Source organism: Pholis gunnellus, assembly GCF_910591455.1.
Source record: "Pholis gunnellus genome assembly, chromosome: 8".
NCBI classification, from domain to species: domain Eukaryota; kingdom Metazoa; phylum Chordata; class Actinopteri; order Perciformes; family Pholidae; genus Pholis; species Pholis gunnellus.
Window position 1 is genome coordinate 26,898,839 of NC_136534.1, and position 15,643 is coordinate 26,914,481.

Consider the following 15,643-nt stretch of genomic DNA (forward strand, 5'->3'; position numbering starts at 1 on the left):
TCGCTCCTCAGCTACTTTGACTGTTTTGGTAAACCTCTGTAACCAGCACCTACACCTGCTACGCTACTCTTTTTTTAAAGTTTTGTGCCATAAAGCAATCCAGTAGAACTTCCTGTTGGTCCAACCTGTAAAATCCCTCCCAACGTAAAATGCAGTGTGGAGGCTGATCAAATCTTTAAATGAGCCCCTTCCTCGTGGCAAAATGCTGCATGCAGCACCTTTAACATCCGCATCAACAAAGAACAAAAGACAGTAAACATTATTCTCAGTCTGGGAGAGGTTGTGCTGTCTGGGGGTGGGGGGGGGGGGGGGGGGGGGGATGGGGGACGGCGGCAGCGCTCAGGGGCCGAACTGCCTGGAAGACTGGTACTGGCTGGGCACTTTGGGCTTGATGCCCCTGCTGTTGTAGTAGTCAACCACCTGGTTGGGCACCTCTGCTAACACACTCTTAGCCAGAGCAGCTGGAGACGCCTGAGGAGGAGACAGAAGGAAAATCATGCTGGATATGTGGTTCAACCTACAAACATAAGACAGGCTGCTCATTCAAGTGTTCGTCTCTGAGAAAAACAGGCATTCTAGGTTCCTATTTGAAGGATTATTGTCATGGTTTCACATTTTATAGACAATTTATCATGAATCCCCTTCACATTCACATTTTCCCATCATCCATCAGGGTTTTTAAGACTGACTCTTTGTTCCAGACAGCCATTTGTTCCAGTTCATTACTGTACATGGTGAAACTCAAACTGCAGAGAGTAAACTTTCTGCAGATCCGTCACAATAATCAAGTTGTAAGTTCTCTAAAAGTGTTCTCTAAAATTCTCAGTGTATAGATGCTTTGAGTTGGCTGCTGAAAACAGCAATAATGGTGGTTTTATGAGGACAGAGGTGTCAGTCTAACTTTAACTTTTCACTTCAGATCGCAATTTTCTTTCTCTGGATATTCAACAATTTGCAGCCGAGTCTGAAGCGGCTGGAATGAGAAGTCAGCACCTCGGAGTCTGAGGCAAAGGTTTTCTTTCAGGAAGTGGTTCCCCAAAGGAGGTTCAGTATTCAGGGGGAACTTGTTAAAGAACAAAAGGAACATGGAGCATGAGACAGATTGGAGTGGCGTCAGCAGAGAGGCAGGTATTGTACCGACTGTAGAGGAACATGAGCCTCGAGATCAAGTTCTCGATATACGGATATACGGCTGATCTAATAATATGAGGATAAAAAATAAATTAGATTGTGGCTGTAAGAGGTTGAAACTAGTTTACTTGGCAGAGCTCAGACATCTGGAAGGAGAACCACTGCTCCTTCGTGTCCAAATGACCCAGTTGAGGTGATTCAGGATTCAACTGATCTGGATTTCCCCCCGTGGAGGTTTTTATGTCCAGCTGAGAGGACATCTCAAAGCTGATCTAAAGCTCACTGGTTGGATTATACATCCAATCAGGCCATGGGAACACAAGGAGCTGCAGGACAAAAAGCTGACGAGAAGAACTAAACAGACGCCAAATTTGATGCTAACGCTAACGTTAGCTGTTCTGGCTAGCCCCCCCCCCCCCCCGTTCCGTGACGGACGTATTTAACGTTGGCAAGTACGTATCAGCCGCTGCTGGGCTATCTCAGGGTGTATTGTCCTTTTTATTTGGTTGTTGGCATCGCCGTCATGGTGATTGTCGTACATTATTGGATGTCGAGAGGGGACGGCCCATTGTGCTGAAGGCCCAACATTCAGAGACACCAATAGTCCGAAAAATGTCCCATTGAACAGTTCGTTACCCTGAAAACAAACGGCCATTGTTCTGAAAATAACACCCTCTCGCCATTAAGTACATGGCTGATTATTATGCAGAACAATATTTTGAATGACGTCGGTTGGAACAAAGTATTTCATCAGTCAAACATATTTCCTCAGGTTGAAATCAGCTGAAATCAAAGTATTATTTTCCACAAAGGTTCTACATAAATATAAGAACCAACAAAATCTGTTTTTTACAAATGTATCCGTGCAAATATTTCGGACAATAATCCGTTCTTGGTGTGAAACGGCTTTTATTTAAAAGATATCAAACAACACAAGAATCTAACGGGCTGATAGCTGCAATATTTCCCGAGCCCATTCTTGTTTGCTTTATAATAATCTGTCTTTGTTGTTCAGCCAGCTGCTCTGGACGATGATTCAACGTATTTAACAATGAAATAAATCAAATTGACTAATATTCGACTGTTAGAGATGATCGATCTGCAGTTGTTTTATTTTAGTGGAAATAACCTGAAATCAGTGGCTGCCTCAGAGAGGAACATACAAGGTTAGTAACTAATAATATCGAGATTCAGCCCCTTAAATATATGCACACAAAATAAAAACATGCATATTGTACGGACTGTAGGGCAGAGTGGATTCTACTTTTGGGAGAAATCCCAGACAGCAGCAGTTAGAGACTCTCGGCCTCGTTCTGCTGCTGTCAAATGAGAATTTGTTTCATTTTGGTCCACAGACAGAAACTCTCTTTCATCACACAGATTAAACCCAGGAGGGAAAAGAATATATATATATATAGTGTCTGTAAAAATGAGTCCGAACTGAGGAGATACATCTCGTCTGTACAGTAGAGTCTGTAACCTTGTTAAAGACTTGAAATTCATTTTGAGAGAAATAAATTATTTCCCACTTATGACTGCTTGGCAGATCGCCACCTCGTCTCCCTTTCTTAAAATGTGACAATCTAATTTCTTCAATAACTTCCCACTCCCGTCCTCCACTTCCAATACGCTCTGATCCAGATTCAACACTCCTCTTCTTGGCTTATTGCTTTCACAGTCATCCACAGTTCCAATATGTTTGGGGGTCAGACAAAGATATATATACACACACTGTATCATGTTATATCAAGAAGACATCTTTCAAATGAACACACCATCTGCTGCCCATACTTAGAGGCTTTTAGCGCCTGATAACAGCTGAATGTGTTCGTAATAATGACTTCATTTACAGGGAAAACAACAAGTGCTTCAACAGCGAGTAACAACAGATTATAACAAAATGAGTTGTTGCTGTTTGCTAAAACAAAATGAGGAAATGATTCTTTTGGTCCACCTCCCACTGATGATGATGTTGTTGACTACAACGAGGGTCACGGTGTCGATCGTAGCTCATTTTAATTAAAAGGTCATTTGTTTTGTAGATTGTTTTCACTTATTGCTTATTGAAGGTAATTACTTCCTGCTGCTCTCCTTTCACAGTAAAAGCATTGCATTTACAACTCATTGTAAAGCAGTTGTAGGAAAATAATGACATTGTCGCTGAGGTTAGCACAGACTTATATACTATGTGTTATGATGATGCCCGTTATCAGGAATGGACCACTTGAAGACGTGCAGGGTCCTCAAAGTACATTAATTCCTGATAAAGGACGCCTCGATATCCCACTAATACCACGGTCACTTTCCAATGCCCCCCCCCAAAACATTAAGACAGTTAAATTATATTTTCATGCCTTTTGCTGCCAAAATCATTCCTTGGTAACTCTGTGGGTTTGACTAATACCTGGAAACGCGATGCTAGCAAAAGTCAAAGTCAACAACTAACAGTGTATTAACTGTCATTTTGTTGTTGCCCATTCTCATTCCGGGACCTCAGTCGGGACCTTTTGGCCTCAAAGCTACCTGCTTAGCTTTAGTAAAGGATCGAGGCAGCGTTGACTCAGTTGTACAAAGGACGCCAACAGCGGCATCCTAGGGGAAAGTCTCTAGCAACAGAAAATAATATTGTGTCCCACAAGGAACAAAGAATCTTGAATCCTAAAATCGCTCCTTGTGGAACTCCTCTGTAGAAAAGAACTCTAGGACAAAGACGGCAGCAAAGAAAGTCACTCCCGGCTAGACAAATGAACATCTGTGTTGAACTGTGTTTTAAGTCCATCCGATAGACTCACGTGTTTGAAGTTGCGGAAGGGGACGAACTGGACGATGTCCCGGAGGACGGGCTCTCCTTTGGGCGATCGCAGGATCCCGTCGTCGCCGTCCAGCATCTGCATGTCGCTGAAGTCGGCGTTCCCGATGCCGACGATGATGACGGACATCGGGAGGTGGGAGGCCTGGACGATGGCCTCCCTCGTGTCGGCCATGTCGGTGATGACGCCGTCTGTCAGGATCAGCAGGATGAAGTATTGCTGCGAGACAGAGATCGTAAAAACAATCGAAAGTTCTCAGGTTGACGTAGTTAACATATATTTTTTATCTTTAACAAATGTACTGAAAACATAATATTGAAACCATAAAAGAAATGTCAAAGAGGACCTATTATGTAATCACAAATATGAAGCTAAAATCAAAAAAATCACAACACGTAAAAGACAAAAAAAAGAAATAATAGACGTCACGGTGAATAAATTCCACCAGAGTTGTTGCAGTTGCTCTTGTTATTTGCTGAAACAATGTCACTTATCCACTCACTCTCTCTCAGATACTCAATAAGTACTTGTCAGGTGATTGGGCGAACCATCTGTCAATCAAGCTGAGGAACGAAAACGCCTTTTCATCACGAAAAGTCTAGTTTTTTTTTGCTCTTCTTTCAAAAAAGAAATGCTCTTGCAGAATCTATGCTAATCTGTTTAGGAGCCGCCATTGTTGTTTTGAACAAACAGTTAAGCCCCGCCCATAACTGCCAGTAGCTGATTGGTCAGAACCACCGTGGTTTGGACCAGGAGACAACCTCCGGTTCGTCTTAAAACTTGCATTCTGTCTAGTGTCCACCAGGGGGCGACTCCTCTGGTTGTATAGAAGTCTATGAGAAAATGACTCTACTTCTCTCTTGATTTATTACCTCAGTAAACATTGTAAACATGAGTTTATGGTCTCAATCTCTAGTTTCAAGTCTTCTTCAATACAGCATGATGTTCATTTAGTAAATGATGGTCCATTTAGAGTCACACAGACCATAAAGCAGGGGATGCTTTAGGGGCGGGGCTACATCTCACCATGGCCTCTTTGGTGTGGACCTCCTGCGAGGCGGAGTTGGCGACCTTCTGGATGATGGGGGCGATGTTGGTGGGACCGTAGAGCTGCAGCTTGGGGAGGCAGGCCTGGTAGGCCTCCACCACACCCTGGATACCTGACAGGAAACATACATCAGAGGCAAGAAGCACAAACATGAATTCACTCAAACACAGGAATCTGAAAAACATCCCTGATTTTGAGAAAACTTCTGATAATTTGCTATCTTTTTCGACACATTCCTGAACATTCTATCTTTTTAATGGTTCCAATGTTTCCTCCACAAACACAACCAGATCTGATGGCAGGTCTTTGTGCTAAGCTAGGCTAACAGTTTCCCTTGATTCCAGTCTTTGTGCTAAGCTAGGGCTAACACTTCCCTCCTGCTTCCGGTCTTTGTGCTAAGCTAGGCTAACAGTTTCCCTTGCTTCCAGTCTTTGTGCTAAGCTACCCTAACAGTTTCCGATCTCTTCCAGTCTTTGTGCTAAGCTAGGCTAACAGTCTCCCTTGCTTCCAGTCTTTGTGCTAAGCTAGGGCTAACACTTCCCTCCTGCTTCCGGTCTTTGTGCTAAGCTAGGCTAACAGTCTCCCTTGCTTCCAGTCATTGTGCTAAGCTAGCCTAACAGTTTCCGATCTCTTCCAGTCTTTGTGCTAAGCTAGGCTAACAGTTTCATCTCCTCTGACTGACGGAGCTCCTTCGATCCGCTGCCTCGTCATCACCAAACTGATTCTCAGATCAAAGAGTTTCTCAATATCAAACATTTGACTCTTTTTACATTATTCTCTTTTTCAAAGAGAACGAGAAAATCAAAGCTCCTACCTGCACACTCTGGGTTCTCCTCGTTAAAATTCACTGCAAAGTCGTGGGAGACCTGGAGGAGGAGGAAGAGGAAGAGGAGGAGGAGAGGAGGAAGAGGAGAAGGAGAGGGAGGAGGAGGAGGAGAGAGAGGGGAGATACAGGATGTCTGTTTGATCCCATCATCAGAAAAAAAAACAATGACATCATCCCCCTCTCTCTCTCTCTCTCTCTCTCTCTCCTCACCTTCCTCCTCTTCATAATTTTCTTCTTCTTGACATGTAATAGGAGCTGATATTAACTACCCGATCAATGAATGAAATGAAATGTTTATTTCTGAAGTAACTAAAGAATAAAGTGACTCTCGTTAGTTTCTCTGTTATTTGTGTTTTATTTTGTACAAACAGGAGACGGATTAGACCGATAAAGGTTTAATAAAATAAACAAAACATGAACACAAGACCTTATGATTATAATATGGGAAAGATTTGTCAATTATTAATGAATGAATAACTGTGACCAGAGGAATGTGTTGGAGGAAGATAAATAAATAAATACAATAAAATAAAAGTAACTAAATTAATAAATAAGTAAATAAATGGTAATAACACAAAAAATACATAAATAAAAAGAAACAATTCAAATATTAATCAGAATATGTATCAGAAAAATAATAATAATAATGATGATAATAATAATATTAAAGTTTAAACAAGTAAATGAATGTATTATTTATTATTAATGGCATTAAACTCGTACTGTATTGTATTTATATATTGCTGTACTATACATATATACTGTTTTACTATATCACTATATGTCACTTCATATATCCTGTACTTTATTATGTTAATATATTTTACTGTTTTATTGAATTATATAAAAGGCCTTTATTATATTTCTACATTAAAAGTGTCTCAATCCTAAGATATTCATATTTTGGTGTAAACTGTCGCTTTAATTACTCTTGTATAGTTTATATGTTTTAGCTTCATATACCTTATTATTTATAATTATTATGTTTGCTAACATTAGCCACCGTAAGCTAGCGGTCAAGAAAAGGCTGAAAGCAGCGAAATAAAAGAAAAAGTTTGTTAAAGAGTGAAAGTTTGTTTTTTTCTTTTGTTCTGAAGTCACAAGATCTGACTTTGACTTCCTGCTCTTTAAGCGTTTGCAGCTTCTTGAAAGGAAATAATCAGCATCAGACAAGCAGCATGCCGCAAGGCATCATGGGAAGAGAAGTGAAGGAGCAGCACCCCGGGGTGACGAGGAGGAGGCCGGCTGGTAATTACCAGACCCCCCCCCCGGAGACAGAGAGCATGCTGGGACATTACCTTGTAGTCAGGAGGGATCTGAGCTCCGAAGCCGAACGCCGGGAACATTTTGTCACTGAGACAAGAAGAAAAAAAGAGAAGAAAGTCAGAGAGTAAAAATAGAAACGAGGGTCTGTGATTGGCTGCTGAGTTAACGAGCTCATTCAGACCGGCCGCTACTTCAACACAAAGCACAGAAATGACTTCTGATTGGCTGTGGGAGCGTCAGCTGATGACTTCCTGCTCAGATCGTCTTATTGACGTCCAGATCAAAAGGCTTGGGACAGAATCATTTCTATAAAATACGGTATAAAAATAGTTTGTTCCTCGTGTGAAACAAGATGTTTTTGTCATGTAACTTGCGTACGTCAGTAACGGCACTTCTGTGATTATTTTAACGATCTTTTTAACTAAACTTCACTTTGCCGTTTCCTATGAAGACAGAAGTTTATTTTGACTGTATTCATATAACGAGCAGAAATTGACACGTGTTGCTGGACTTGCGGAGGAAAACGAACAATATATGAGGAGTAACTTCTTAAGATATCATACGTATGTATGAGGAAACAGATCTGATTTTAAATACACTTCAGGAGTTCCTCAAACTGAACCCTGCAGATCTTCAGGGTTTTTCTCTTCACTGAGAATAAAGTACAACCTTTTTCTAAAGATGTAACATTATAAAAGTGAAGCCTGAAGGTTTGAACAGTCTCTCAGCCAGAAGAAAAGAAAACTGGCAGCTTCAAAAACCCAAATACAAGAAGACAAAGAAGTTAGAACTAAGAGCATGAGAGGAGGTGTTTTGTTCTATCAGCTCTTCTGTATCTGAATAAAACATTTAGTTACAGGAACAGAAGCTCAGGTCGTCATTCTGAGTGTACTGTCCCTTTAATGAATGGACTCCTGTGATTGGCTGCTGCGCTGTGACTCAGACCCACCTGTCGTAGTCCTGGCAGATCTCCCCCACGGCCACCAGGGCCTTCAGGTACTCGTTGGGCTGGTACGGGTGGATGTAGTGCAGAGAGCAGCTGTTTCGAGGATCTCCGTTAGACGCCGTGAAGTCGATGGCTACCTGGAGACACGACGACCAATCAGAGACCAGCGTCAGTTAGTCGGCAAGCAAACACATTGGCTGGTTTACTACAGCTGTCTGAACCCAAAATAAACTGATCTAATTGCAATAAACGGATAAAAAAAGATGCAGAAATAACACAGTGGTGGGCCGTCAGGGCCTGCAAGGCCTTCTCTGCTGGACTAGACAGAATCACAAAGTTAGAGCTATTTTATAATTTAATAATTTTTCTTAAATACACTAAATTTATTATAGTTTTTTTTCCCCATTATCTCATGTTCTCATTGCACAGCTACTGTGTTCCTCAGCTGCTCTGCTTCAGTGCAGCTTGTTTTAAGTAGAGCTTTGATCCAATCAGAGTTCACCTCTGTGTCTCTAGGTAGAAGAGAGGCCCCAGGCCTGCAGACTCACCAGTGAATCCATGTGCAGGTTAAGTGAATGGGGACGATGTTGTTGATTGTCATAGTGTTCAACCAATCAGATCTTTAGTTTGACATGGTGGGCGTATTCTTTGATGTGTCAGAGCTGCTAGCTGGCCTACAGCTACGTGATTGGTCAGCGGGCTAGCGTGACATGTTGGGCGGTGACGATCCCAACATCTGCTGCCTCTGTGGAGCGACATGTTCAGCCTCAAACGCATCAAAACGTGTTCAAGAAATACAACTGAGGAGGCTCGACTGTCTTCACTGGCGTCCATGAATCCAGAAGAACTTCTGACTGGAACTAAAACACACGGATGAACTGAACAACGTGAGATTAAACTCTTTATTACCAAAGAAAGGAGGATGGACTTTGTCTTTAAATAGAACAGCAGCTCTGGTAAGTTAAATGCGTTTGTTTTTACATCTGCAGCAGCTTTAAGATGCTTGTTTATATATTATTATTTGGACAACTTGTTTTTATGAAGATGGATTTTTGTTTGGTTTAATATGTGATCGGAACTATTGTTACGTTGCATTGTCCGTTAATGACGCAGCATCCCGTGCACGTATCCATATAACGTTATCTGCACTCTGACGTTAGTGTATTTGTAGGTGTTGAGCTTCATTTCAACTGCAGGACAGCAGTGAAGGCCCAGGTATAAAATGCACGGCCACTGAAATAACTACGTAATGATGACGAAAAAGTCTGAATTCATGTTTTGTTAGTTCTCTCCACAAGACGACAAGTAAATCACTTTTAAATGCTTGTTTTCTGAATGGAGTTTGGATTGATCGGTGCTATGCTATGCTAACATTGTAGCAGCTCCAATCAACACTCAACATAACGTCATCTAGGTGTAAATACGGCAGTGTTGTTTTCATTGTTTGTACCGTATGGTTTATACACATACATTTATACACGTAGTTTTGTCCGGTCTCTACTAATATAGAGCCTAAATGAGACGCATCGCTCCGATGTAAACACAAATTTGCGTCATACAGAGAGAGAAAGTTTGCGTCGGGTGAGTGGTGGAAGTTGTGACTGATGAATCAAACAAACACAGGACTTTCACACAGGAGGCAGCTGTTTGTGTTGCTTGTGAAAACAAAGGTCCAATCCCAACGTGCCCCCTAAAGCCTGAACCCGCAGGGTCTTTGTGTCTCTCTCTTTATGAGACGAGAGGTTACTGTCAAATGTATTTACTTGTTTTTGTCTAAACAGCTTCGATTAGCCAAATTAAAACAAATATCTGATTAATAAACCAGGTGTATATTATAGTTCATGCTTTTATTCCTCTGAGTGCATGTGTTTTAAAGGACCATCTTGAATCCTTAAAGGTACTACAATTAACTTTCATGTAGTGTTGATTCTGTCGCCCCCTGTGGCCTAAAGTGGTAGTGTTCCAGAACACCAAACTCAAACCTCTCATGTTACTGCAGCAGCGTGGGACAGTCTGCCCTCTCAGTCCTGGTTCTGGTTACGTAACTAATTCATCTAATCTAAGAACACGTTATGTCACAAAAAACTGGATGAATAAATATATTTATCATAAAGGAAAAGCTGACACTTTGCCATGTTTAGAAATATAGCATTTCCTTCACTAAAAATAAACTTCAGCAGGTTCTAGAGGGAATCGTTGTAAATGCACTAACACAAAGTGCATTCTGTAGTTTCCTCCGGAGACGACGTGAACCAACAAAAACAATCTTCTGATTGGAAACGCTGCTGCAGAGAAAAACACAGTTCCCTCCTGACTCTGCTGCTTTTTCTTTTTACCGAAGCTTCCTCGCTTGTTTACATGCTGAGTGTTTGTGACCCTCCCGGGTGATTAAAACCTCAGTGGAATCGTTTCAGAAGTAGAACGACTGAATGACTGCAGGTTGGAGCAGAGAGCTTCCTGCTGATTAAACATTTAAACATTCGGGAGAGACTTCGCTGCAGGAAGTGAAGCTGTTGAGCTGAGTGTTTAACACGAGTTACCAAACACGACGGCGCTGAGCGACATCGTGTTTGTGTCTCTGCCAGACTGAAGCAGTCGAGGTGTATCCCAGCATGCATCAGGGGAGGTTTATTACAATCACACTGTGTTTAGGAAAGTTTGAAAGCTGAGATGAACAACAATAGACTCTTTCAGAGTCAAACTAGCCAACTAGCTAATTAGCAGAGAGCTGGCTAGCTATCAGACGGCAAAAAAGTGAACTCAAAGCTTCATGTGTTAAAGCTGCATTCTCTCTAATGTCCACCAGGGGGCGACTCCTCTGGTTGTATAGAAGTCTATGAGAAAATGACTCTACTTCTCTCTTGATTTATTACCTCAGTAAACATTGTGAACATGAGTTTATGGTCTCAATCTCTAGTTTCATTCATGTAGAAATGTTCCCGTTCATTCATACGAAAGATGATCAAAAACAAAAGAGGCAAAGAGCTGCAGCGTCAGACTGGTTCAACTGGTTAAACTGGTTAAACTGGTTAAACTAATTAAACTGGTTAAACTGGTTAGTGGTCCCAGTGATGCTGCTGCACGTGTCACCGTGGTTACCGTTTCCATGGTGACATCGGAAATTACTCCAAGTGCACGGGACGCCTGTTTTATTTATTTATCTTCTTCTTCTTCTTCTCTTGAAGAAGAGGATGATGACCTGAGTATGTGTGTGTGTGTGTGTGTGTGTGTGTGTGTGTGTGTGTGTGTGTGTGTGTGTGTGTGTGTGTGTGTGTGTGTGTGCTCACTGTAAACTGGATCTGACAGCCTCCCATGATGTAATCCAGGAAGGAGTGCATCTTGATGATCTGCAGACAGAACATTTCATATTTTAAAGGTTTCAAATGAAGTGAGGTGACGTCACGCTTTCATCAGCTGACTGGTGTCGTCCAATCAGATTCAAGCAGCCGTGAACAGCAGCTGGAAGCAGCTTTCATTTGAGCTCCTGCCACTGAATTCATTGACTGATGCAGTTTGTTTCAAGCCCGTCGTCTCTTTTATATGATTTGTTTTAAAATAAAACATATTCAAATTGTCAATGGGATGGTTGTGGATGAATAAAGGTTGAATTGAAATGAACATAAAGGTGAACTCGTTGTATCTTTGTGGTCTTGCTGAGTGGCAGAATGAGATCACAGAGGATCTTCACGGAGGAACCTGCTCTCAGCAATAACTCTCCTCCTGCTCTTACTAAACATTTCCTTTCCTCCGCTCTCCGACTCCTCGTCCATCGAGTGTTAATGAGGCTTCTTTTGAAGCGGGGACTCTCGGCGTGTCGAGTGTCATCAGGCTAAATGTTATCGGGCTCTGGACTCCCCCGACTCCCCCGTTCACCGTCTAAATGTTAGGTTCATCGGGCTGCATAATAGGCTCAGTGTGTCACTCAGACGAGCCTCCAAAAAACATTCATCTTTTCTGAGAAATCTAGTTTTAATGTCCTAAATCTGGGAGAAAAGATTAAAAAAACAATACAATACTGGGATGAGATTTAAATGTGTTCAACACGAATGCAGCTTCTGTGGTTGTATTGACTAAACCTGACTGAAGTGTATTTTAAAAGCTGTGCACGCTTCCTGAAGTTGACTCAGTGTTTCAAGATCTTCTCTTTAACATAAGTTATAACAAGTTGTTTCCCGTGAAAAGATTTCACATAACGAGCAGAAATTGACACGTGTTGCTGGACTTTAGCATCAAAACACAAAATAAATATGAGGAATGACTGTAAGATATATGAGTTGTATGAGGATCCGTTGACTGACAGGTCGTCCTGACATATTCAATCAGCAGCGGCGTAGAGCGGAGCGTCGTCTGCATAGAGGTGAAGATCAATGCTGTGCTCATGGATCGTGATCCGTAGCGGTGGAATATTAATATTCCATAAAGTACAGTGGACTCAGGTCAGAGCCTTGTGGTACTCCATACGGAATATTTGGGTTTTTTTAATGAACACCTCTCTGTTGCTTGCTAACATTGCTAACTGTTGTTTTACTGTTGTTAAAATGTAGTTTTTTTAGCTGAAAGAATGTTAGTTTGTCATTACCTCCACCAAGGAGGTATTGATGGTCTATTTTCATGACGTTGGTGGAAACATGGTCCATGAAAGAATCACAGGACTAATACAAACCATATTCTTTACTTTCTGTAGTTGACCTCCACGGGGTTAACTGTGGTGTTAATGAGCCAAACGAAACCCTCGCATGTCAGATTTCCCAGCAGCACATGAACACACCGCGGGGGGGCAGAGATAACGGGTTAGTAAGCCGGTCGGTCACCTTGCACTGGTTCAGGATGATGATCCCAGAGTTCTTGTAGTTCTTCTTCTTGACTGTGTATTTGGGATTCAAGCACGGCCACTGCACCTGAAAACACACAAAGTAATTATTAGAGCAAGTTACTTTCATATATATATAAACATAAATACAATTTTAATAAAGCAAATAAGAATAATACAAAAACCTCAGGACATCACATACACGAGCGACACACAACAAGAAGTCAAATCACAGGATGGACATTTCTAAAAGAAAAGCTTTATGCATAAAGGAATATTAAAATAATAAATACATGTTCTAGTATTTGAAGGAGATAAAAATCTGTTCATCAGAAAACAGTACAAACATTTATCTTTAACCACGACTTCAAGAAAAACGATTACAAGAAGCATTTAAAGTGCTCGAGTGATCAAATATGAAGAAATGAAAGACTTTTTATGACTCATTCAACTTCTCTATTCATGACGTTTTATTTCCTTTGTTTTTAATACATTATGCAACACATTGTGTACAAAATGAGCTTTACAATAAACTTACCAAACCTTCATGAAGTGGATATTTTAACCCGAATGAAGTCGTTTATTTTTGCCTGAAACTAAATAAACCTTAAACATTATAAAGGAATGTTATATTTCCAACAGGGTTTGGCGGTTTTGCCGGGACAAGCAGACTAACGTCTGTTAGATGTTGATGCTTATGACAGGAAATAGACGTCTCAGGTGATTTTCAAAATAAAAGCGTCCAGCAGCTGATCTCTGATCAGTTTTATCCGCTGCAGGTGAAGCTGATCATTGAGACGATAATTCAGCCATAAAAAGGATCATATAAACAACATGATCATATAAACAACATGATCATATAAACAACATGATCATATAAACAACATGATCACATAAACAACATGATCATATAAACAACATGATCATATAAACAACACGATCATATAAACAACACGATCATATAAACAACATGATCATATAAACAACATGATCATATAAACAACATGATCATATAAACAACATGATCATATAAACAACATGATCACATAAACAACATGACGGAGTCATAGTATTGATGATCACTTTAATAACACGATGTTGGTGAAGATGGTTGTTTATGAGCATGCTTACAGACTCTCTTGCTTTGCCTACACTGATGTTCTGAGTGTAATTAATTAGACAAAAAAGAGACAAAATGCACAATAATAATAACAAGTATATAAGTGTGTGTGTGTGTGTGTGTGTGTGTGTGTGTGTGTGTGTGTGTGTGTGTGTGAGTCTGGACACACCACTAATCCACTGCACTACAAGAGCACAGGCCTGGAATTCAATTAGCATAAAGTCATTATATTTAATCTCAAAATTACAATATTGGTCAGAAGAAAATCACAATTAGATATTTCGACAAAAGTGAGACGAGCGTCCTCACGTCCTCCTCGTGGAGGAAACAGAGTCTGACTCACAGCCACGTTAACCACAAAACCCCTCCGAGCTCCAGACCATCCTTCAGCCGGACAAACGAGGCCTCTGAGGATTCACTCTGACTCTATTACAACGGAACCGGCGGTTCAGACTCTATTTGTGTCCGCATAGATGGATGGAGGGGGGGGGGGGGGGGGTGAACCAATAGCTCCCGGGAAGCTTTGGGTCGGGAGCCGACTGTCAGCTGAGGAAGGAGCCCAATAAATAAAACCTGAACAGAAGAAGAGGAGGAGGAGGAGGTGGGGGAGGGGAGGAGGGGTTCCCCGACGGGACTCCACTGACTGCTCACGACTGCTCGACTGTCCGATCACATGTTTGCAGCGGTCACAGACTGAATGTAAGAAGTGGACGAAGACGCTGTGACGCCAGACAATCGTTTGTGGACTGATGTTTTGAAGCCAACAGTTCAGCATTTTGGCCGCAGCCATCTTGGTTTCATAGCCATCCCCATCTTGGTTTTTGAATGTCGCCGTCTGAACAGACAGAAATCTTGTGCGGTCCAAACCCGGCAAAAAATCCCCAAACTTCAACAAACAAACAACCTTTTAATAACCCCTCGAGACAGAAAGGCAACACTCGCCGATCTCTGGCCGACAACTCGACGTCTCTGTGGTCTTGACATGACTAACACGATGAGTTAACACACTGTTGGTTTGAATCTGAACATGAGATGAGTTGACAAAAAGGAAAACATGGAACAGCGATCATTCACAGCCACAGTCTGAGGTGAGAGTGAAAGATGAGATCATCAATAACTTGGTCCTGAGCCCAGGCGACAGTAAACCGTACGATGCATTCAACACCTGCAGCGCTTCATGTTTGACTGTTTTCAGCCTCAGAAGAGGGATTTTCTTTCAGTGAAAAGTGAAGGAGGACGAGTTAATGAAAACCGTGGCGTCGTGTCATCAGACCGTCAAAGAGGATCATTACAGTGAAACTATTTGTGTCCTCGTCACTGATAATGAGACAGCCGCACATCGTTAGTGTGTTTTCAGCCGTGTGTTGTCATCTTCAGGCAGTTTGCAGAGAGAGAAAAACACACAAACCTGAGCATGTGGAAACAGAACGCCGTTAACGGAGCGCTTTAATTAGTGTCTGCCAAATGTCTGTCCAACAGCTCTCCGTCTCAGCAAGCTGCGTCTTCATTAGCTCGGCCTCCGTCTCTCCGCCGTCCCGGCTAATTACACCGTCTGTCGACACAAACCGTGCGGCCCCCGAAGGTGCGTTTTTAAAGGTCGGTCACGCTGCTAGTTGGGGCTTTCACGGAAATCCTGGAGCTGCAGGAACCTGACGGAGATGAGGTCATTTCCTCTTAAACCTCCAG

The 15,643-nt window shown here is 41.8% G+C and overlaps 1 protein-coding gene across 1 annotated transcript in view; it reads right to left on the reverse strand.

Moving 5' to 3' along the window:
• Positions 1-339: 339 nt before the first annotated feature.
• Positions 340-15,643, reverse strand: part of cpne4a (copine IVa) — a gene marked incomplete at both ends in the record, with an annotated part of 31,981 nt that continues 16,677 nt past the window's right edge. Inside the window, 8 exons of the mRNA XM_079164987.1 lie at positions 340-471; positions 3,924-4,160; positions 4,968-5,101; positions 5,804-5,855; positions 7,114-7,168; positions 8,031-8,164; positions 11,315-11,374; positions 12,839-12,925. Coding sequence (XP_079021113.1) covers positions 340-471; positions 3,924-4,160; positions 4,968-5,101; positions 5,804-5,855; positions 7,114-7,168; positions 8,031-8,164; positions 11,315-11,374; positions 12,839-12,925 — 891 coding nt within the window. The remainder of the gene's footprint in view (positions 472-3,923; positions 4,161-4,967; positions 5,102-5,803; positions 5,856-7,113; positions 7,169-8,030; positions 8,165-11,314; positions 11,375-12,838; positions 12,926-15,643) is intronic.